At 43.2% G+C, this 24,005-nt stretch overlaps 2 protein-coding genes across 2 annotated transcripts; both read right to left on the bottom strand.

Moving 5' to 3' along the window:
- Positions 1-4,601: 4,601 nt before the first annotated feature.
- On the bottom strand, positions 4,602-10,717 carry PTP4A1 (protein tyrosine phosphatase 4A1). Its single transcript, XM_054980990.1, has 5 exons — positions 10,528-10,717; positions 8,734-8,826; positions 7,674-7,804; positions 6,527-6,601; positions 4,602-5,880 (listed from the first exon to the last, which is right to left on the bottom strand). Exons 1-5 carry the CDS (start codon positions 10,630-10,632, stop codon positions 5,763-5,765), a joined length of 522 nt encoding a protein of 173 aa, XP_054836965.1. The 5' UTR covers positions 10,633-10,717; the 3' UTR covers positions 4,602-5,762.
- A 179-nt stretch (positions 10,718-10,896) lies between these two features.
- Positions 10,897-20,205, bottom strand: LOC129330802 (uncharacterized). The gene is made up of 2 exons (XM_054981002.1): positions 19,973-20,205; positions 10,897-11,072 (listed from the first exon to the last, which is right to left on the bottom strand). The coding sequence occupies exons 1-2, from the start codon at positions 20,009-20,011 to the stop codon at positions 10,977-10,979; spliced, it is 135 nt and encodes a 44-aa protein (XP_054836977.1). The 5' UTR covers positions 20,012-20,205; the 3' UTR covers positions 10,897-10,976.
- Positions 20,206-24,005: the final 3,800 nt, after the last annotated feature.

Here is a 24,005-nt window from a genome sequence, read left to right as displayed (position 1 = left end):
TACATCATAGTACAGACAGATGTACATATTCACGCAAAACATAAAAATGTTATGAAAAAGCATGACGTTACAGTAAAAGATGGGTAGGATTATGCATGTTGTAATGACTGCATAGAACAGAAAAATCTGGGAAGTAACACCCCCACCCCAGCCAATTAGACCTTTAAAGTAAAAGTAACCGTTGAGGAGTAAATGTTGCATCTTGTCCTATAACTGTTTCATACCTATACTAGCTTGATACACGTGCTTCGCTAAAGTAGTATTTAACTACTTTAAAACAAGATATAATACTTATAGGTATGTGACATTTTTTGGTTTGTGTGTGTGTGTTTGGCAACCATCTGAACTTTTAGAGTAAGACTGGAAGGTGCATTTTACCTCAGGATATATTCAATGACTCCCAATAGCAACTGCATACTGTTTAGAATGTGGGGGTGGGGGGTGAGGACCAATCAGGCCACATATGTAAATGACCTCTGTGTTCCAACTGTCTCTGGGGGTGGGGGGGATGAGGTGTGGAATGTTATTAGTCCCAATCAGCCCGCATATGCAAATGACCTTGAAAGGCTGGCCCAACCAGGGAATAGTGGCTGAGCTGGCAGTGGGTGGGGGGCAAGCAGGCAGCAGCCTGCCAGCCACACAGGGAAGCTGTATCCCTTTGGGAAAACACATTTGACCTCTTTTTACTCCCCTAGGGGATGAATTTCTTAAAATCCCTTCTTAGTGGATGTTTATATCATGAATGTTCTCCCCAATTTCATGTTTCTAGGTCCAGGGGTTTGGAGTGGGCACTGACATGTCAGTCAGGACACTTTTCTTTATATATATAGATATAGAGAGATATAGATATATACAGGGCTCATTTTGAGGGGGAACGCCCAGGAACGCAGTTCCAGCAGTTCCCCAAAGAGGTCACATATCAGGTGGCCCCGCCCACCTGACTCGGCCATTTGGGCCTGTTTTGGCCTGGATTGGGGCCGAAACAGCCTGGATTGGGCCTCTGACAGGTGGTGAATCACTTTCCTGCTCAGCAGTGGCCCGATCCTGACCATTTTGGGCCCCTTTTTGGCCCTTTTCAGCCTTTTTTGCCATTTGGGTCCCAATTTTGGCCCTGAATGTCCAGGATTGGATCCAAAACAGGGCTGTCAAGGGGCATGGCATATGCTAATGAGTTATGCTAAGAGTTATGTAATGAGTTCCTCCAGCTCTTTCTACAAAATGACCCCTGAATATATATATAGAGAGATTACATATAAGAGCTCAACAATAATTGCGATACTATTAGCAGAGTACATACACAGCAGTCAAGACAACTGATTACGAATAACACAAGGTTTATTAATAGAACTAACAAGCTAGGTAGGAAAAAGAATAAATCTTGCTGCCTTGCAAGTTGAGAAAGATCTCAAGAGTTCTCAGAAGTCACATTCTTGCAGACAGACAAGGAGAAAACCCCTTATTATAAAGCAAGTACTCCCCTTACAATCCTGTCAAACTAAAGCTTGCTGCCCCCTGCAGAATTGTCTCCTTCTTTGTACATGAGAAATTGCTAGGGGTGTGCAATCCAGATCCAGGATTCTGCGGGGAAAGCCAGATATTTGCTGCTCTGGCTAAATCTATCTTTCCCAAATCAAATCAGAGAATCCCATATCCAGACCCCAGGGTAAATCCAGGTAAATTTGGGAAACAAGGCTTCAGCCTCTGGCTCCTTCCTGGGCTTCTCCCATTTTTTTTTCTAAGGAGGGGGGGAAGTTAGGCAAAAGCAGGAGGGAGGGAGAGTGAGACAGGAAGCGGGGAGTGACCAATCCATTCAGGAGCTGTCCTTGTCTGCCTGGCTTCTGTGAGTGACACTGATTCAGTTGGGTTAAGTTCCAACAGTGTACCTTGCTTTAGTTTGGTTTGGGCGGAATTCTCTGTTTTGTCATGATTCTCTGGTTTTATGTCAGCTCCCTTGATTCACTTTGGTTTTTCTTACTTTGGTTTTGTTTGTGTGGAATTCTCTGTTTTGACATGATTCTCAACTTTAAAGTTGGTCCCCGTTACAACCTCCTTTTCTCCTTCGTTAGATTTTGCCTTTAACCCTCTTCTTCTTACACCCTCTAGGTATATTGCTGCCACCAGGAATTATATTTCAAAATAGTTAATTTGAATTTCCCCTTTAATAATGTGCCCAAGCATCAGGCTCCTTTGTGGGACTAGGTGGCTCTGAGGATAGGAATGGGATATATAGGAATGACAGACACTCTGGAATGAAAAAACCCTTTTATTTTTACAAGAAGTGTGATTCCGCACACGTTGGATAATGCACTTTCAATCCTCTTTATAGATCATTTGGAATGGATTTTTTTGTGTGCGGAACAAAAAATACACCTCAATTGATCAATAAAGTGCATTATCCAACATGTGCGGAATCAGCCAAAGATAGTTATTGGTTCTTAAAGTTTCTTTACATAGGCTTAGTCACACAGATGAGGAGATACAGAACCTTTACTATTTGTTTTTTTCCTTTTGTCCATTCTTTTTTCCCCTTCCTCCATTTCCCAATGGCCTACCTTGCAAAGACGGCAGTGCCTTTTAAGTTGGCTAGCTGTGCAGGGATGTGCACATCTATTCCCCCCTCCCTTTGCTCCTTTTTGTTATATGCACAATAAATGGTCTGGGTTGGAATGTGGGAAAAGTCAGTAATGCTTAAGAAGGAACCAGGCAGTAAGCGTAGGAGTAATGAATTGAGCAGAAGGAGCTATTAAGAAGTTTTATCTTTAAGAAGATATCCTAGGTGGTGAGAGATTCAGCAGGAAAATGTGCCTAGCCCCACTAGACTGTAGCTAATGGTGCTAGCCATAGGGAATAACGATTAAGCAGGTTTTAGTATGTGTACAGATGGACTAAGTTCTGTGTAAAGATGAACAAAATGTTAGTGCTTGGAAGTACATTGTATCCCATGTCATGGTCAACAGTATGATTTTCCTCTTTTTGCATTTAACTCCCTTTTCACTATGGTTTGTTTTGACTTTCCCGTTTTTTTATACATGGGAGTGTTTGACCAGGTGGCTATCCCACATACACAGAAATCTGTATTATCCCCCCCACACACACACACACATAAGCCTTCCGTCTATCTGGTTCTTTAAAACATTGTTTTGACATCCAGTTTTTGTCCTTTTGATTTGCAAACACACGTTTTCACCAGGTTAGAGACTTTGAGTGACCTGGCACAGTATAGCAAGCCAAGATCGGCCTAGGCTGCCGTCAGGGACACTTCCTTCACCCAAATCCTTCCTGTCTTCTGAAGGGGGGGGGAATGGTGCACCCCTTCTGAAATGAGGTGTTTCCAGAAAATCAGTTGTTTTTGTGTGTATTCTTTGCTTTTGTGTACTTAACCACTATTGCTCATCAGGGTTTTTGTTCAGCAAGCATGGGTCAGCCTAGGTTACCTGCTTCTGCTACTTCATCTCCCCTCTTTTTTTTCTTCTCTACTCTTTTTAACTTATATTTTGGGAGCCCCCACATGAAGAATTCCAGCTTTTTCCAGGGGGGTCCCAAGTCCCCGCCCCCCAAGTTTCCAAATAGTCATGCTGACCAACACCAATAACCAGCTTTTTGGACAGTTTTAAGAATAGCCTCTCCTGTTCCACCTTCTCTTGGGAATATTTTTTTGGGACATCACCTAATCCGCATATCCAGAAAGCTTTACAGAATCACATGCCTTCCAAATCATCTAGACCTGGCAGTGCCCACCCAGCTTTGGCCTTTTCTGCTGCATTTCACTGCCATTGGCTCTTAACTCTTGCAGCCTGACTGTCTCCACTTTCTTTGAAGAATGAAGAAACTGAAGGCTATTCAATTATCTGTATTTTCTGACTGTATGACTGTACTTACCATTCGTGAAGTAACTTGGCTAGAAGCGACTGGAAATGGTGAGATAGATCTGTTTTCTTGTTTTCATATATATGAAACATGTAAGGATTGTCATCTCCAAAACATTTGCCTTTTTTAGATAATTGCCTCCAGTGTGTAGCAAACTGTCTTATCAGTTGGAATAGTAGTGTATGTTCATGAAATCTTTTAGAACATGACATAAAATTTCCATTTTCAGTGCATTCAGTATACCAACTGTAAATCTGAACATGACAAGTGACTAAACATGGTTTAGGCATAAAGTATGTGTCAGAATACAAGAGACACTTTCAGTAAATCAATGTAGTTCCAACAGGCAATGGCAACAGAGATCAGGTAGGTAAGGCTAATGACTAATTTTTATAGTGAGAAAGTTTCTAAAGCTGCTGAATTCAAAGACTGCTTTAAATTGAGGTTGCAGGTGTCCACGATGATCCAAGGTCACATACACATGGGTAGTTTTAATGTACATGGAAAGCTGATGCCGGGAGGAGCGTTTGGCCATGTCCCCCCATCCTACAGAAAGCTCATTAATTATCTAAAAAAGGCAATGTTTGGGAGATGTCAATCCTTACATGTTTCATGTATATGAAAACAAGAAAACTTGTCCTTCTTAACTGAGATTAGCACTTCAAGTATGTCCATAACCAGGAAGAGCCTCTCCTCTCCCTCATCCCACCACAGAAAGAATAAATTATTTCAGGTACACTGCAATGCAGCTTTGAGTTTATTTAGATGTTTGAGCTCTCGCACTAGATTTTACAAGCTGGTGAACACTGGCAAATTATTTCTCCCACAGTACTAATACCACACATTCCCAATACAGTATAAATATATGGTTGAACATTAATACATCACCATTTTATCAATTACATAACAAATTATCAAGTATCCAAATATTAAGTTACGCAGCTCAAAAGGCATACAAAATATTAGAGGTCTGCCATTTTCATAGCAGAAACTCAAGAAAAAACACAAAATCACTTCCAACAAAGCAATAGTTGGTAAACAACTTTCAATAGTTACAGTAAAAGAAATTACAATATCTTCAGAAATCTTATGATTAAGAATTTTCAGCTACATTAAAGCATTTCTACATTAAAAAAATATTTACTAAAGTAAAGGGCATATTCTATACTTCCTGCACAAGACAAAGGCAACATTTTACTAGAAATATTAATTAGTCCCCTCCCATCCTTTTACAGGCCCTCTGGTAAGTTGCACATTAAGTGCCAGTATTTATTTTACTATAAGGCTTTTTGTCTGGAGACGTTAAAAGATTTATGTGCTTCTGTACAGCGTGAAGGATTACTTTCTATGCGTAACCATAGAATGTATGTGAATGGAGGATTAAGTAACAAAGGTTTAGACACCAAAAGTGACTAAATCAGTAAATTGTGTGCAAATCCTGACATTCGTTCTAGTGCGATTGTGGGAGACAAACATACAGTGAACAGGCTGATTATCCTACAAAGCCTTTCCACTAAAACCAAAGTAACAGAGGGAGAAAAGTAAAAAGTCCAGATTGCTGTAGTTACTTTAGAACTACTTTGCAAAGACAGAAATAGTGTACTGGGCTTTTGGCACCTAATCTCTACACATGTTGTGATAGATGTCTCTACTGAATTTCAATAAAAAAACTGAACTGCATGATTAAGGAAAGTTTAATGAAACAAATTACTAATAAGACTTTTTAACAGCCATGTAGATTTCCTGTTCTAAAATGTCATCTAAACAAAGTTGCTCTCCTGCCACCATTTTGGCCTACTTCTACAGAAGCTTCATGGAACTTAAGACATACATATAGCTTCCCATATAATCTGCCCAAATCTAGTTTAGTCTTCTACTTCCAGAGCAGCTTGGTTTTACTGAATGCAACAGTTGTTTCGGTGACCATTTGAATCTTTAAAACGTAGACGCATCTTGGGCCGGTATTTCTCCAAATACAGAAGCTGCTTGCTGTTAAAAGCTCCACGTCGTTTCCTGGAACAAAATTAAAATGCTGAACTGATCTGAGTTTAATATATGGGAGTGCCTAAAATAATAAAATCATCACTTCTGACTTACTGTTAAGGAAAAAGTGGTTCAATATTACTATCCTGCGTTTCTCAATTACTGTACAAAGCATTTTCGTAAGGATAAAAATGTATCTTCAGAGCAAAGAATCCCTCTACATTTGAGGTTAGCAAGCAATTTTGTTTGGTGTTCACCTCAAAAATATTGAACTTGCTAAACTTATCAACATTTCATTTCATACTGCAACAGTATGAAATGAAGGATTCCAAGATTTTTTTTAAAAAAAGCAGACATCTAGGGTAACAGCATCAATTCAAGCTTCTTCTTTTTTGAGGAATGGGCAGTACAAGAGGGAAGGAGTGGACCTAGGAAGAAGGCTGAACTTCCTCATGAGTAGACCAATGCCAGTTGATCATGCATCAAAATACTTTTCAGCTACATTCCCACTGTAATTACAACCCTACAACTATCACTTTGTAAGCCCCAATATAGCCTCTAGTTGCTTCACTGTTTCACCACAGCACATTACATGCTGTTGTGTAACTGAAACTATGAAATATGAAACTCAGGTTTTCCTAGCTCCACTGTTTTATTTTCCATAGTCAACACTTACTGCCTTATAAACTGTACAGCATCTTCATACTTCATTCCACATTCAATGAGTGCAAGGGCAACTAATACAGGGGCTCTGCAAGAAAAGGAAAACAAGTTATGTTGAAGGCTTTCCAGGCTGCCTTGATCTTTTCCACAATATCCTGGTGTCATTTTTCTCCTAGGTGAATCTTAGCCAGAAATGCTGATCTGCCCAATACCGCCTATAGATTTCATGACAGGCTAGCTATGACAATCTGCAAACATCTGATAAAGTGAGTTCTACATATTGCACCTGGAACTACTTACATGGTTTTTCCTAGAAATTATGAACCCAACATAAGATGAACACGGGATCTCTTTCCCTACCAGAATACTGCCGAATACTAACCACAGAACTTCCCTGTTAATGATCCTTCACAGAACAATTCACCATACATGCTCTGAAGAACCTGCTCAACCTAGGAAAAGTGTACTTAAGCTGAGCTAGACCAACTTCATTGCTTTTATTTCAGGCATTGTGTGCTGTGTAAGAAAACTATCTTCCTTGTAATCGTATTTTATCTCCTTTCCTACCCCTTTTCAATCCAATAATCAATTCCTCCTCTTTTCTATAATAACTCTTTTTATAAAGACATTTCTGACTTCCTTAGTACAATACATTTCTCTGAGATGTTTCTCTGAATCTCTTCCCTACACACTAGACTGGGTTTACACCCAGTGGTTTCTTTTGTGGTCTAATACTGCCCTAGAAGGAACCCTTCTTATCAGGTCTAGATGTTCTCAGGAGGTACCCAAGTGCTTTCCAGGGAAACCTTAGTCTAAAGGAGTTTCCCAGCAAGGAAAAACCACCTTTCCCTTTTCCTACTGTAACAGTGACCTCAGGCCGCTCTCACACTCAGTCTAACCTACCTCACGGGGTTGTTGTGAAGATTACATGGAGAAAGGGGCAAAGGTAATTTTGGGCCCCCACTGAGATATAAATGAAGTGGCTAAATAATATCAACGGCTTTTTGACCCATTTCAATTATACAGTCCTTTAAATAATGCTACACAGCTACATAAGCACACCTAATGTTTGCCCCGAAGTAGCAGCAGTGAAAATGCAAACACTTCATACGTCCAGTGAAATGAACTGCTACAATGGTAGATTACTAAATTTTGCTTACCTTCCAAGACCAGCAACACAGTGTACAGCAATGCAACAGCCAGGCTCTTCACGAAATTTAACTTTCAAAAGGTTAAGCCAATCATCAACGATCTGTATGGATGGTGGAGCTCCATCATCAAAAGGCCAGTCCTGCAAAGAATGAATTAGACCATTTCTCTTCTTGTACAACCTAAAGAACCAGTATAGCCATCTTATAATCCTTTGGGAAGAGTGCAGTTTATATTCTATTGATGCCAGACAACAATCCAGATCTTTCCATTTATATTATTTTACCCCAATTTGCTGAAATCTTCATTTTCTATTGTGTATTTCCATGCAAAGTAGACAAGTCTCATTTCAACATCAGTTGTAGAGACACATGTGAGTCAAGGAGAACTTCATGGTTTCTAGGGATCAGTTCTCAAACTGTCTCCTTAGTCAGCAGTTCTAATTGTAACAGCTGTCTTACTGCCTGGTTTGAATGATTTTATTTTATTCCATGTTTTCCTCAGGTATGTTTATAGTAGCCACAACATCATTGTCATTTGTAAAATTCCTCTTATATTTTATTATATTATATTCTGAAAAGGAAAATCCACAACACTTCTACAACAGGGGTTCCCAGTGTGGTGCCTGTGGGCACCATGGCATCCAGTGATACCTTTCCTGGTGTCTGCTATGTGGTTTCACAAAGTGAGTAGGGCCATGTAGGACTCCTGCCCAGCACAACTATTGATTGGTTAGTGGTGATCCAACTGGCTGTACAGATTAAAAACCCATTTCAGCTGCAGCTGGCACCACAGTGTTGGTTATAGTCACCCTCACATCTTTTTCCCAGTATACTTTTAAAATTCTCTCTCTTCTCCCTTACACCTGGGCTTCCTGTGTGTATGGCTCTGCCTCCTTGTGGCAGCCACTTTGAAGTTGCACCCACCACCCTGTGTAAGAATTCCAAAGGTGCCCACAGTCTCAAAAAGGATGGGGACCCTTGCCCTACAAATGTATACTAGTACCTGCTGAACAGTAAGCAGTATGAAAAAGGCTAACAGCTAATTTAAGATGTCAGATATCCCACTTACCAAAACTTGAATGCCTTCTTTTTCTACTGGAGCAGTGTCATAAGTGGCTTCACAAACTCTCACTACTGTAGTTACTCCATACTTCTTAAGTTCCTAAGGAGAAAATTGTGATTGTAAAAACTGTGCAGCTGTGCTGCTGTACCTTAAACAAGGATTATTTCAAGTTCCTTCTTAGCTGTTCTATAATTATCGCCTTTCACTATTACTGCAAGGCTCCATCTGTAAAGTCTGAAAGCTGCTTTTAAAAATGGCAAAGCTTTTACTCTGAACAACTGAAGCTTTATAAACACAAAGTACTGTGAAATTATATGCCAGGAATACAAGATCCAGAAATAGCAGTACTGGATTTCCACCCAACATCGATGTACTTTGACCTACCAAACAGAAATCAGCGAGTGGGCTGCTTTATTTTTACCACAAGCCGATACCATCATTTAATCATCAAAATAAACTGCAACTAATATTGAGATCAAAAAGTCCATCAAACTGGGACATGTGAAGCCCCCAGGTTTGCAAGAAAATGTGTAATGTAAGAAATATATCAAAGGAGTAAGAAACCTCAAATCAGAGGAAAATTTCTGCTTTTTAAAATATCACAGAGCTCTTGTAAAATCTTAGGGGACATCTTGGGGATCAGTAAGGAACCTGCAACCAACATTGCTGAGGATTCCAAGCCTCAGTGTCAGCATTTGGGGGGCGAGGAGAGATAACAAAAAAGGTAAAAGATGGAGTAAACCTGGAAAGAGGAGTAGTAAAAAAAAAAAAAAAGGTAAAAGCTGAAGATGGGAAGAACAGAAAAAGATGAGTAAGTGGGTAGAGAGAGGCTGCAGGTGCCACCAGGGGAAGCAGAGGAAAACCAAGAGGGAGAGAGGATGTTGAAAAATGAGATTTCTCCCCCATGAGAACTCATCCCTCTCCACTTGTCCTATACTGGTTCTCAAATCAAAGATATGTGGGTACCGATGACCATTTGCTTGCACATCATAAAATTAAGCAGATGTTACTACTTTGTTTCATTTGCTATACCACTAAAACACGCCTCTACAGATTAGCTTGGCATCCACACACTGTCTTGTGATGTAGGCCAGACCATTTTCAAGAGCAGTTTTCTCTATCTGGTGCTGCATGATACCGTTTCATCATCCAGTATCACTTTAGCAGTTACCAGTGGTACCCTCATGCACGTGACACTGTGTGAATGTACTGTATTGCAAGCAGTTGTAAGACGGGGCTTGATCTACATCCTTAATTTTACTCTTCCTCTGCAGTTTCAAACCTTTAGTTGTGATGTAAACATGCAACACAATTCCAATGTGCAACTGTCACATGGATGACCTATGTCATTTAAATGCTTTTCATTCCCAGAACAGTGTTATTCAGGAAAGAAATCTGAGCCAACTTTAGTTTGCCACCACAGATAGTCAACTCAATAAGCTTTGCTTACTCAAATCTGTTTCCACTCTTAATGCATCAGCTACTACTAATGGGAACTTGGTTCTTAATATTGTTTGCTTAAAGGCAGTAGTTACTTTCAACACAAGCATCTCAGAAAGATTAGGTTACCTTGGACACTCATACCCTTTCTGCTGACTACAGAATTTCCATAGTTTTGCAAAGTTAGTGATCTCTTCATACCAAAACTTGACTAAATTATTTCCTTGTTTGCTCAAAAGATTGAAGTATAATATGAAAATGAGGCAAATTAAAAACACATCATCAACATGTTCTACTAAACATGAACTGTTCTCAACAATACAAAGTTTATAAACCAGCATTCCCTTAAAAAGCCCTTACCTCTATGAACTTGTTTAAGGTTGCATTGGTTGGATTGTGAGTGATAAGGAATCTCATATTCTTGTAAGTGATTTCCACAGGTGCTGGGCGGTTCATTCGGGCCATTTTAATTTAGTTAAACGTGCAACAAGATTGATACAATTTTCTAAAAAATTAACAAAACTGATGCAGAGGAACAGAAGTCTACTTTACTAAAAGCCACTTGAAATTTAGTGCTGACAAGTATGAACTTGGGAGCAATGGGAAATGAAATGAACCTCCTAAAACAAGAAGCAGCAATTCTTCAATCCAGTAATACTGAGGCAAAAAGAAAGGCAGTGCACTGAGGTTACCCCATCCAGGTCTGAACTCCTTTGTAAAATGCTCTGCCAATTTCAATTCAACACTTCTTATCTCGGTAACCGCTCTTAAGGGGGCTTCTTGGTGGAGTAGTAATGGACTTCTACAGTTCACTTGTCTGCATAGAGGCCGTGCTGTGCCTGGCAGTAGTCCCCACTGCCCTTCAGAAACTCCATAAATGTGTGACCAAGAACACCACAGAACTGCTGCAAAGAGAAAAGAAAGTTAAATGTTAATGATCGCTGACCAAACAGGCACTCTTCATACAGTTTAGTCTTAGGTAAACAGTGAAAATCTAATTGTTCAGGTTAAGAATTTTTTAATGTAAACAAGTTCCCTGCAAATCCCCATTCCCAATGAGGAATCGCCCACCTATTTCTCTGTACTAGTGCAGACACTGGAGCAGGATTGGAAAATTCTCCACATGGCCCAGTGAATGACTGTCCAGCAGAAAAGCAAGATCATCCCTGTGTACTGCATGTAAGAACTCTCTCCCAAGAGATCCTAAATTACTCTGATCTTGCTCTCTTCCTTGTAAGGGACCTGTGTTTCTTTTTAGTGTTGGAGAGATTTAGGTGGTGTTTTACCAAGAAAGAAGACAACTTTTTCCTCATCTTCCTTGCCACAGCATCCTTTTATGCAATTTGATTATTCTGGGCACAAAGTAGATTTCCAAACCCAACCAGGTTTGCAACACATCCTATATTCTATTTTTATAACTATTTATTAACAATATTTATAAAGTATCACAGATATATGGAAAACAGGAATAAAGCAGTAATTCAACAATAAACAACAGTAACACTGAGTGTTGCATATGTGGACATATAATTAAATCCTATATTCCATTTTAAGATTACCATTTGCAGGTTTGGGGTCTTTTCACTCATTTTCTCCTCCTTCAGACTTATTTTTTGTATTCAACGGCTGATTCCACACATGTTGGATAATGCACTTTCAATGCACTTTATCAATAGTTTGAGGTGGATTTTTTGTTCCACACACCTAAAAATCCACATGTGCGGAATCACTGACTATCCAGTGTTTCATCAGAGTTCATGCAGAGCTCTAAAGTGGCAGCTAATGTATGGTCATTTACTGATCTTTACGGCTAAATACAAACTTGAACCCAGGCTTTTCCAGTTCACACAAATCCTACAAGTCTGCTTATCCCTGTCCCTTACAAGTAGCAGCTCTTGCTCCTGGGAAACAGTAACAACTGCATCACTTAGCGGAGAAGGGAGCTGAATTACAACCCTGAGAAAAGTTATTTGTAAGAATGGTTTCAGTTAATCAGAAAGACAGCTCTGACACAATCTTTTTTAACAAGTCATCTGTCTCCCTAAATTAACTACAAAGACAGAAACCCCAATTCAGCAATAAATTAAAGTGTTCCATTTAAACAAGGAAGTGAACAAGATTACCACTTCTCAGATTATGTTGGATAACTAAAGGGAACAACAGACAGCATATAATGCTATGAAATGTTTTAGGCTGTATTAACAGCCTAGGGAGTTGAAGTGTTCTAAAAAGCTATTGTACAACTTTACTCATAAAACTTACACATACTGTTCCTAGCACCACAATTCAAGATAAATCATAAAGAATTTTAAAAAGTACTGTTGCAAGAATAACTGAAAGTTTTAAAGCAAAGAATAAGAAGAATATGATTCCCCTTTGTTGGAATATAGGTCGCAAGGTCTGACTTTCAGTCATTATGGGGTTAACGTTTTTACCCAGTGTGCTATTGTCTGCATTGACCTGGAAGAGAAACCCAGCAGAGAGCCAACAGCCTTATCTAGCTGAAATCTTGGGAAACTGAGAAACTACTATTGGTCAATAGGTCAGATGATTTCCTCTCTAAGGTCAAGGAGGAGGAGAAAAATCTCCATTACTCATGCTGTTTAAGTTTTCACTCCATACTGTCAAAAAGTAGGGGATAGATTTCTTTGTTTTGTAGGAACCCTATGTACCTTTTTCCTTTAGAGTAAATGTTTTCTTAAAAAGCAAACAAGCATCTGACTCTGTATGGATTCAAGATTCATTGCAACTCTGAATTTTAAACTATTTTAAAACCCTTTTCCCAACACCCTTGACAAAAATGAGGAAAATACAAAAAGAACACATTAAGAACTACTTTAAAAAAACAGGAACCATGTTTTTTCTGCCAGGCCATAAGCGCTCAGCCCAACCAACCCTCTTGGGCCAGGGATCAGTTTAGCAACATATTTCAGGGAGTTACACACAGAGAAAGCTCAGTGGTGGATCAACTGTTTCTGTGAAGATGCTACACAGAGGAGAGATTAAAAATATGGTCTAATACACAATACAGATCCTTGATGAGTTTTACTTATGCTGCTTCAAAGCAAGTTTATGGAAACCACACATGGAAAGAAGTCTAGCACTACGCGTTATACAGGTGACGATGATTTAGAATAGGGAGAATACCTAACCAAAAATGTACAGCTGCTATGTGCAGCTATGTCCTAAGTATGAGACCAGCGCTGAAGTACAACTTTCAGGGGCACCTTCTGTAGCAGATGGCTGGATACAAGAGATGCTTCTATTTGTATGTTATATTAAAAAAGATAAAAGTAGTCAAGTCCCATGGATATGGGGAAGGAATACTGAAGGGGATATTATCTGCAAATAGAGCTGTAAGGAAATAGGGACTACAGAGCCAACTGCTATTAAAAAACTACAGCTGTATTCAGTAAACCTATGTTAGTAATGTCTCAACATTCTGGAGCAGTTTAACTGTTGCCTTTCATTAAAAATTAATTTGTACCCAACTATCCATGCAGGGTAAGCACATCGAATTTTCACCTATTCCTCTGACTCCTGCGATCCCTTCCAACCCACAGAAAAATCTGTTCTAAGGTCAGAAGGGCACATGCAAAAAAGCCATGCAGATTAGTGGACTGGAATGACAAAAGGGATGAAGCAGGTCCGCCCTTGTAAGCGGAACTGTGCTGCCTCACTCCATTCCCACCCCTCATCCATGCAGCAAATTCTCCATTTAGGTTTCAAGACCCAGGAAGATTGTGTTCTCTATGCAGAGTGATAGGATGCATGCCATTAAATACAGAATAACCCTCACTGCAGTGGTTCCAAGCGGTTCTTGAGTATGGTGACTCTTGAGTGCAAATCTACTTGGTATTGTAACCCGCTTTACTACCATGTCCCTCTTCTACATCATGTAGACAGGCCCTAAGCACCTGGAATATTTAACGTATTTGTATACCGCTTTTCTTAAAAGCTCAGAATGGCTTCCATAAAAGTAAGTTCTAGGCAATGGCCCACCTAAACAGCTCTGCCTTACAAATCTCCAAGTATAACCTTTGGTTAGTTGGGCTTCCCAGGCCATAATGAAAAAGAGGGAACAGAGCGCAAGCCTATCTAGGCTCATGTAAGCAAAGGTGGTCCTTCAAGTTTGCAAGCCTCCAAAGCCAAAAGGCATTAAAGAATCCAGTACCTTGATTTGAACCTGGAAACAAACTGATAGCTAGTGCAATTGACACAATTTGACTGGTTAAATCTGATCAGCAATCAACCTACCATCTTGCACCACCTTCAGATGCCAAGTAGTCTTCCAGGGCAGCCTCATATAACGCACAATGCACTAACGCAGTATGAAGATCAGAGCAGCAGATATTAGGGTAGTCAATCAATCCTGTCTAAAGGTCATCGCTTTTGAGCCAGATGTAACAAAGGTGACACTAGCAACAGTGCCTTCGTGTTTATATGTCCACAACGTTGGCTCCAAATGTATGCTCAGATTCTTAACTGAATCCAATAATGCCAAAGACTATCCAGGCCCAGAGGGCAAAAGTTCCCTCCAAGGTACCAGCCTTTCCAACCGATGTCACCTCCATTTTTTCTGGCTTCATCTTTTTCACCTTTGACTACAGCATTCAGTTACTGGCCAAGGACTGAGATAGCCACAGACACTTACTCAAAGATATATATATATAGCTGGATGTCATCAGCCTATTAACAATGCCTAGTCCAGAGATACAGACAATATCACCAGTTCATCTCACACAGATCTTGAACACAGAGGAGAAGAAAAAAACAAACACCAGGGTAATCTACATGTCAGCTCTTTGGAGTTCAGCAGCGGAAAACTCTGTGAGCATCCCAGTAAAAACTACCAGATGAAAACCATGCTGACTCTAGGATAAATACGAAGACTTTTTATTGTGACAAAGGCAGGACCAAGGGGTTGCAGAGTTTTAAAAAAGAAAAGAAATAAGACTACAGGATGGAACAAACAAGTATCTATCTGTTCCATTAACAACTGTATCCATTGCTCAGAATGGATACTTTCAAAGACTGAGGTTTAGCCTGCTTGGATTCCATGGTTAAAGAAGAAAACTAAGATACCCAACGCAGCATTAAGTTCCCAGCAGCATCCCACAGAGTACTAACTGCAACTTTTAATTCTGATAATTCAGTGTGGTGTTTTCACATTTCAGGAATGGGGTTCTCGAGAACTAGGATCTGCACCTGTAACTAGTTGAAAGTACTGCTTTAGAAATGGTGGAATGATCTACTATAGGGAGAGGATTAATTTGCAAGGTTTTTTGCTATGTGCACTATCCACAAGCAATGTTCCTTATCATAGGGTTGGAAGGGACCTCTAGGGAAATTCATAACTACCCTCCCTGACTGCCCCAGTGACCCCTGCTCCATGCCCAGAAGATGACAAAACTAGAGATGGGCACGATGCGCATTATGATAGAAAAAACCCACGATAATGGCGATCGCGCGATCGGGACCTGGCGGATCGTGCTTGGGCATGGCCAACGATCCAGCGGTCGGGATGGGGGCTGGATCAGGGCTTGATCGGGGCAATTGTGCTCGGATCGGGAAGCCAGACACTCAGGCACCAGCAATCTATTCCCCTGGCAACGGAGCCAGGGGAATGCCTGAGCTCTGTTTGCCCTCCTTCTGTCGCCCTGGAAACCCGAATGGAAGCCCAGCTTGCCTTGACCAGTAGGGCTTCCTTCCAACCATGGCGCAGCAAAGCAGTCACCAGCTGGGAGAAGACACCCAAGGGAGGGAGGGGGAAGGGGGTGTTCTGTAGCCATGGGCACTCCAATCTCATCCCTGCAAACCCTGATAGGCAGCTCCAACGGCCAAACACAGACAGCCAAACACAAACACAGATGCCACCGGCATCAGCCACCGTTCCTGTATCACTGGGAACAGCGGGGCACCCCTCCGCTTTTGCCTCCACGATCCACGGATCTGAAACGGGAGATGATCGGTGTGGATCATTAATTCGGGATCATCGCTGGCGCCGATCCACGATCAGCTTGATCAGTATTTTTTTTTTATTGTGCCCACCTCTAGACAAAACACCTCCAGGGTCCCTAACCAAACTGGCCCATGGAAAATTGCAACCTGACCCCAAAGTGCCGATCGGCCTTGAGTGTAGATTGTCTAAGAATACAGCAAGTGCAGTGTCAGAAGTCTCTAGGCTGTTGCTTAGAAGAGATATACAGCAAAATGATCAAGTTCTCAAGAACACTGATGTTAATCTAGAAACTGCCATGCTTAAGAGTTTACAGGCACAAATTACTTCCAAATTTGTGAACTGTGCTTTGTAACTTTTAAGCATTACTAGTTCCAGACCTGTTTGAACAAGACTGATATATTCACCTTCAGAACACCACAGGACTATTAATGCTGCATGAATTCCAAGGAAACATTTTGAACTTTTAAAGAAATTGTCACCTAAGAATCCAACCTGTCAACCAACATGATTGGATGGCCAATATAGTAAATATTCTCCTCCTACCTCCCTTTCACAAATATGTCAATTGATATCTTAGGCCAATGGTACAACTACTAATATGTGAAGTAAGACATTCCTAAACATAAAGACAATATGGAAGATAAGATGGAATATCCCTGAGTGGAATACAGCCATGGACCACTTCACACCAAATGCTCACATTCAGCAAAATCAAGTTTATTTAGAAGTCCTGTGACCTGAAGGTACCAATCATCACAATGGCATTTGGTCTGCCTTTGGCACTCAGGTCTACAGCCTTGATGCAATCTGTGTCAACAACATGACTGGGTTTACATTTCACCAAGATCTCCTAAAAGGTTAAAATAACCCTCTCTCTCAGGCCTATCTACTATGCTGCGCTCTTCCCAAGTTCACTTACACGACAGCTGGAGAGAGTTCCTGGGATTCCAACCTAAATAGGTTGCTCCTATCTTCTTACACGTGCTAGCCACAGTGTCCTCCATGTATGAAATAACAGAAAAGGTACAGAGGTACACTTTGGGGATAGCTATGGCATTCCCTTCCCCAGGAGAGGTTCCAAGGCCTTGTGACACATTACAGGGCATTTTTTTCTGAGCACATTTCATAATAAAGAATAAGTATAATGCTCTTTTAACTTCACAAGTACTTATTTAATATAGAATAATATCTTTTAAGTGATAGACTGTTGAGTTGAAGGTGAAGAAAGAGAATTGATGCACTGAATGCCAGAAAGCATGGGGAGGATCTGATTTTAGTATTAGTGGAAGTGCTGCCTTCTGCTCCCTAACCGGACCAATCAGAACAAAGTAATCTGCGTTAAAGAGTTACTATCACAAGGCACCTCTAATAGCAGGAAAATTTGCTCCAAGGCTCAGTGCAATATTAGTATTGCTATTTTGAAGTAAAGGCAGCAACTCTAGTCTTTGAGCAGAGTTTCCTTCCAGGCAAGTTTCTGCCATAATATTAACGGAAGATTCTTAGCCTGACTGAAACAGCCACACTGGATGACAAAAGCATCTCACAGATACAGTCTTTGCTGCCTCTGCACATCCTGCAGCAATCACACACAAAGCATTCGGATACAGAACAACAGCATGGCACACAACGTATGGCACACTTTTGTGAGAATTAGCTGATACCTGGAGCAGCAAAAAAGTCAAGAACAGAATGCTAGGCCTGAGAGTTGCAGAGAAGTTGATGACAAGATGGTAAGTGTGTGTGGGAAGGGAAAAAGTAGAAACAGGAAAAGTAAGTTAAGTAGACAACTGACGAGGGGGAGGAAGAACAGAAGGAACTTTTGAGGAGGTGGAAGTTCTGGGACTGGGATGGAACAGCAGCCAGAATCTATGTAAGCAGACATATTTGCGTGAATAACTGCCTCCCCCAGTTAAGAGTGTGGGTTGTTGCAAAAAGGCAGTAAGACTCAAATCTAAAGACTCAATCAAAGATTCATGATTTGGGAAACGTTTTATATAGTGTCTTCTTCTGCTGTCAAACTGGATTAGGGATAGTTTTCCAGATGGTCCTTTCAGGTGTGGCTCCTTCTATTGAAGAAATATCACTTCTGATCATTGGCTTGTGTGGCCTTCAATAGCAGGCCATAGCTTTTAAGATAGCTGAGAACACCAACTATTTACACAGAGTCCAAGAGTTAACTGATGACACTTTATTTCAAGTAGACAGCACAAGACTTTTTTTTTTAAGCAATTTAAAATCAATTCCTACAAGTTCAAACACTCCCCTCCATACTTACTAGATGTGGGTAAATGAACATTCATGAGGAAGATGGAAAATTTAAATTGGAAGGCTGGCCTGTGAACTAGAATAGATTATGGACTAATTTCACAAGCAGTAAGTGTTAACTGATTGGCATTCTCAGAGCCAACCAAATTTAACAAATCCTGTGACTCAGCTCAAAGACGACTGCTTTGTTAGCTCAACACCCATAACCCGCTTCACCTTGCTTGTCATTTAATATGTTTCTCGTATGTCACACAAGCACGTCCTTCCTCAGCCAAAGCAACACTGAGAGTGCCTGCCGACAAGAGAAGCATTCAGAAATAAAGATCACTTCCAAGAAGCTGCTCTCTGCGCTCCCCTCCCTCCCCAAACCTTCACTCTGATGCAGCTGAAAGTCGAGTGACTTTCATAAGCTCCTGCCAAGTGTTTTTAGCCCGAAAGACTCCTTTTGAGGCTTCCCCCTCCTTATCCATCCTTCCCGCCTGTGGGTCAGTCCCCTGAACCGAAGCTGCACCAGCCTCCTCTTGCTACCGAACTCACTTGCCAAGCCCCTCCCCGTGTGTGTCCCAGCGTCCCAGCTGCTCAACCGACCCCCCACCCCCACCCCAGCAACAGCCCGGGCAAGCCTCGACTTGTTTCCGACAAGCTGGGAGGTCGAAGCTGGGCCCTCCCCCGTCCCATTTTGAGCCAGGGCTTCGGAGCCTGGCAGCTGGACCCGGAATGTTCGGACAAATGGGATTCGGGGCGCCCAGGAGACCAAAGGAAGGGAAGGAATGGGGAGGGAGGGGAACGTTTCGGACACCGCTCCCCCCAACCCCCGCTCGAGTCACTTCGTTTTCCACACGCGTTATTCTATTGCTGCTCCTGGAGCCCGAAGACTTGCCACGGGAGGGAGAGAGGGAAGCGGCGCCTGGCTTTGCCCCCTTCCGCAAATCTCTGCGCTGATGAGCCACGTGGACCCGTCTCCGGCACAGGCCGGACCGCGCTCGGCGGGGCTTCCAGGCTTCCCGGACTCCCGCGCCGGTCCCCACCAAGCGCTACGGGCTACCTCCCGCGACGAGCGTGCGCGCAACGGGGCTGCCGAGTCAGCCCGGTCTAAACCCGACGGCATCTCTCCCCCCGCCCTCTATCTCGGCACACGTGTCAGGCTTCCCGGGCGTGGGCGGCAGAGAGACCCCAGCCACGGGTGCAGACTGCTCCGTCGCGGCCAGCCCCCGCCCCCCCGCGGCGGGGCTCGCCCTCTTTCCCGCTAGGCGGACGGCGGCGCCTCCCGCCCAGACACTCCCTGTCCCCCGCCAGCCCCCGTCCTTTCCCCGCCACGTCCCACATGCAGCGGCATGAATGGGGATCCCCTCCGCCCAAAGCGAGGCGCTTAGAGGCAACGCCCGCCCGCCCCTTCAGACAAGACCGAGGGCTTTGTGTGCCCGGCCCGGCCGCTGCGCGCTCCGTCCCTCCTGCTCCGCGGTCCAGGAACAAAGAGACCAACATGGAGGAAGAGCAGGAAGGAGGGCGCGTGAAAGGGAGCGTTCCCCGCGGTCGTTTTCGGAGAGGCGAGAGAAGAGCGCGGTGCCCGTTACTCACAGGAATATGGTTACTCATTGAAGACTGTAGCCTGATCATACAGCCTGGGTGCTGGGGGCGCCACCGCCGGGGGCAAGAGGAGCTGAGCCGGAGGGAAAAGGAGGCGGCCGCGGAGGTGGTGCCGGAGTAGAGCGGCGGCGATGGATCATACAGAGCGCCAAGAAGCCGGGCAGGAGGAGAAAGAGCGGGCGGCGCGGTCACGCGCGGGTCTGGTCTGGTGGCGTTGCTAACGCGGCGCTGACGGCAGAGGGGGGGAGGGAGGAGGGGCCGGCGAGAAAGAAGCGCCTCGGTTCGTTGGCGCAGGGCAAGTGGAGGGGCGGGACTGGGTGGAGATGTCGAAGCCCCGCCTCTCGCTCTCCGCAGGGTGCGCGCGCGCGGTCTCCCTCCCCTCCAAGCTCGGGCGTCTCTTGACGTCACAAACGCCTCGCGCCGAATGGCACCAGAGCGTGGCCAATGGGGACGCTGGGAAGGACTTGAGCTGACAATGGGCCGGAGGGTGGCGGAGGGCAGAGATTGGATGGAGAGGAGGTGGAGGAGGAACGCCTAGGCGGAGGGAGCCGGCGAGAACCGGTTGGGAAGTCGTGGAGCCGAGCGAGGCGAGCCGCGGCCAGTAGGGAGGGGCGAAGCAGCGGCCTGCTCCGATTGGTCGGCTGGGGGGGGGACGCCTGCCGCCTTCTGTCTCCTGTGGGAGGCTGGAGGAAGAGTTTCGGTCTCTCTTCCAGGCACGTCTTGTGTGTGGCTGTCTTAACAGCACTACCTGGTGCTGGTTCGCTCGGCAGATTTTTCGATCGACTCATACAGCTTTGCCCTGTAAACGCACAGCCTTTGGAAACGCTTCGGCTGTCTTGGTGAAGATGCTTTGCAGCGCTGCGGCACTTAGCGCCTGCTTCCAAGTTTCGGTGCAGGGCTACTGCACGTCACGCCTGTACTTGGGCCCTTCCTGTCAATCTGATTTGAAGACTAGGCGTGTTAATTCTCCGAGCACCTCAGGAGAGCGAACGTGCCCCCTCCCTTATCCATAAGACAATCGTGTGAAATCAGCTTGAGGGGGAATGAGTCACACACACACCCCGCCCGCCCCATGAAATTCATAGCAGACGGAGGAACCTGGTTCAACACGAACCGCACAGACTCAACTAGTATTCCGTCAGCGGTCAGTATAAGCGACTTTGCACGCCCTCAAAATTACTCTGTTTACTACTTCCTGTTCTGTACAAGGCGTGCTACAGATCAATCGTTTTCCAGATTCGAGAATTGCCTCCAGACGTGGAAACCGGTTCCAGGAGTGAACCTGATGAGCTCTAAGTGCGTAGTTAAGTCACACTTTGTGGCACTTAAATCTGTTCTTAGTTGGCAGCGGCATATCTAGCAATTACCCAGCCATCTCGGGAGCTCAGATCATAGTGGGACAACAATACAACTGTTCATGAATGTACCGTCACTACTTACTCTTCTGGGCAAAACGATTAGACATTTCCATACGCAACAGCCACCCTCCCCATCAAGTTCTTTAGTGTAAGCCAGAAACAAAACTCCAGAAAGACAGCTAATTAGTTAACATTTAAGATTGACCAAACCTAGTCAGATTGGCTCATTTACTTTTTGGAGTGTATCTTATTCTCATATGGGGTCTGAAGTGCAACTCCAGACTCTTTGTAGTAATACCCTGCCACCCTCCTCTTTTTATTTTGCTTTTATGTATATTTGATCTGCTGCCCAACACTGCATGCATCTGATGAAGTGGGCCCTGGCTTACAAAAACATAGGTCACAAAGTATTCATCTGGAAGATGCTGTAAGACTTATTAAACTGAATTAAAACTCTTTGTTGGTTGTGGTGGTTGTTACCACAGGTACCTAACAAGATTAAAAGGGAAGGGGAAATAGACCACAGGAGAATATCTGAAATGTTCAAAAGCCTCAGAGGACAAAAGGTGTTCCTTTTCAACCCAAGCAAGAAGGATATGTAGCATCTGAATTGTCAGGATAAGGGAAAGAAGTGTCATGCTGTTCAGCTTAAACACTGGTCATGCTTTAAACATAGGATTGCCAACTCCAAGTTCTTGGAGATTTGGGGGGTGACACCTGGAGATGGCAGGGTTTGGGGAGGGAAAGGACCTCAGCATGGTATAATTCCATAGAGTCCACCCTCCAAAGTAGCCATTTTCTCCAGAGGAACTAATCTCTGTGGCCTGGAGATCAGTTGTAATTCTGGGAGATCTCCAGGTACCACCTGGAAGCTGGCAACCCTATTTAAACAAGGTATTTTGTCACCCTATTCTCATATGACATTCAGCGCCAGAGGCTTACTTTTCAAACATATTTGGGTTGACATCATCCCCAAATGATCTATCAGTACGAGGGACACCCCACTTTCCATTTTGACAACATCTACAATTCAAAGAAAACCTGAAAGCCTCTCTTAAAATGTTGCCTCTAGCAACAACACCACACAATCCCATAAAGAGCTAGTGCGTGTAGTGGCTAGAGTGTCATACTAGGATCTGGGAGAATCAGGTTTGAACCTCCACTCTGCCATGAAGGCTCGCTGGATGACCTTGGGCCAACCACACACTCTCAGCCTAACCTAACTCACAAGGCTGTGAGAATAAAATGGAGGGGGTGGGGGGGGGGAAAGATGATGTAAGCCACTTTGGGTCCCCACTAGGCTGAAAGGTGGCATATACAAAATTAAATCCATTGAATTGTTTTCTTCCCCTGGTCTTTGTAAAATGTATACAGTCTATTCTCCCTTTCTAGCATTGGGAGCTCCCCCCCTCCACAAAAAAACCCTGATGAATGGTAAAGCTAACCCCCTACACCCACTCCACCCACCTTGATCTATTGCATAATAACAGGAAATTGCATTCTTCCAGGGATGAGCATAGGGAATGCTCCAGTTCTTACACCAAGGGACACTGCATTGCTGAAGGCTCTTCTCTGCCTGCGTTATTTGTTTACTTGGTTGCAATAGCCTATCCTCCACTGACTGAATAGCCAAGAGGGAGTTTGGTTACACATATACTGAGAGAAGTTAATAGTCCTATGGTAGGTTACCAACAGTTCATCCTCTACCTCAGCAGCTACAGGGTGCAAAAACTCAGCTGTACACTGCACGTTGCCTTCATTTGGGTGCTGATGGTATGTATGTGCATTTGAGACAAGATTCATCCCATTGACTGCGCAGAGGTTTTGTTTCTAGAGACCCCTGCGGGGGACAAAACCCTGGGAAATTACAACTTGAGTGACATGCATGGACAGAATGCTAATAAGGAATCCTCAACAGGGAAAAATGGAAACAGGTAGTTTCCGCCCCCCCCCCCCCCGCCAGCGGGATGGAAAATAGGGAACTATCCCAGGTAGACATAAATAGCTGGGGCATATGAAATTATGCTATTAGCCTAGGCTTGAGGTAGCATTATTGTAGCACCATTTTCCTTTCTTTTTGGTTTGCAAAAGCCATAAAACACATTGGATAAAGTAAAGGTTACAGCTGTAGAGATCACATAATATTACATACCATAATGCTGCTTTAATATACTGGTTAAAAATGAGGACTGAGCTGGGAAGTTGTTGGATCAGTCATCAGCCCCTCTCCTACAATAAGGAGGATAAACTGATGACCACATCACAGTGTTGCTAAGGGCTGATGAGATAATGTATATAAATGTACTCTGAAGCATCTAAAGCACTTTGAGAATGCTAAATATTACAATCTATGATACACAACACAATGATGTTCAATAGAACAGGTTATATGCTCTCACGTTAACAAAAAAGGCTCTCTAAAGGCTGAATCACCTGTTTAGTGAACTATTGGTACAAAACAAGCAAGGATGATTTCATTCATTTAAGCAATGCTTTCAACCACACAACATTCTTAAATAAGCCAAGATGTTCAGAGCTGCAAAAAAACCCTTTCAAAAGACTATGTTTGTTATCACTAAGAACAAAGGAGTGTTTGGGCCAGGAGTATTGGTTAATTTGACTACAGTTCATTTAGTCTTGAAGGAGAAGTGGCTTCAGGTTCAGAT

The sequence above is a fragment of the Eublepharis macularius genome, chromosome 1 (assembly GCF_028583425.1).
Source record: "Eublepharis macularius isolate TG4126 chromosome 1, MPM_Emac_v1.0, whole genome shotgun sequence".
Classification (NCBI taxonomy): domain Eukaryota; kingdom Metazoa; phylum Chordata; class Lepidosauria; order Squamata; family Eublepharidae; genus Eublepharis; species Eublepharis macularius.
Note: the sequence above shows the minus strand (reverse complement) of the source record. Positions and strands in the feature narration are given on the sequence as shown.

Coding starts and splice junctions, on each gene's coding strand:
- PTP4A1 (XM_054980990.1), bottom strand. CDS start 10,632: ATGGCCCGAATGAACCGCCCAGCACCTGTGGAAATCACTTACAAGAAT. Junction 6,602..7,673: donor TGTGTTGCTGGTCTTGGAAG/GTAAGCAAAATT, acceptor CTTTTCTTGCAG/AGCCCCTGTATTAGTTGCCC. Junction 5,881..6,526: donor GCTGTACAGTTTATAAGGCA/GTAAGTGTTGAC, acceptor ATTTTGTTCCAG/GAAACGACGTGGAGCTTTTA.
- LOC129330802 (XM_054981002.1), bottom strand. CDS start 20,011: ATGATCAGGCTACAGTCTTCAATGAGTAACCATATTCCT. Junction 11,073..19,972: donor CAATGAGTAACCATATTCCT/GTGAGTAACGGG, acceptor TTCTCTTTGCAG/CAGTTCTGTGGTGTTCTTGG.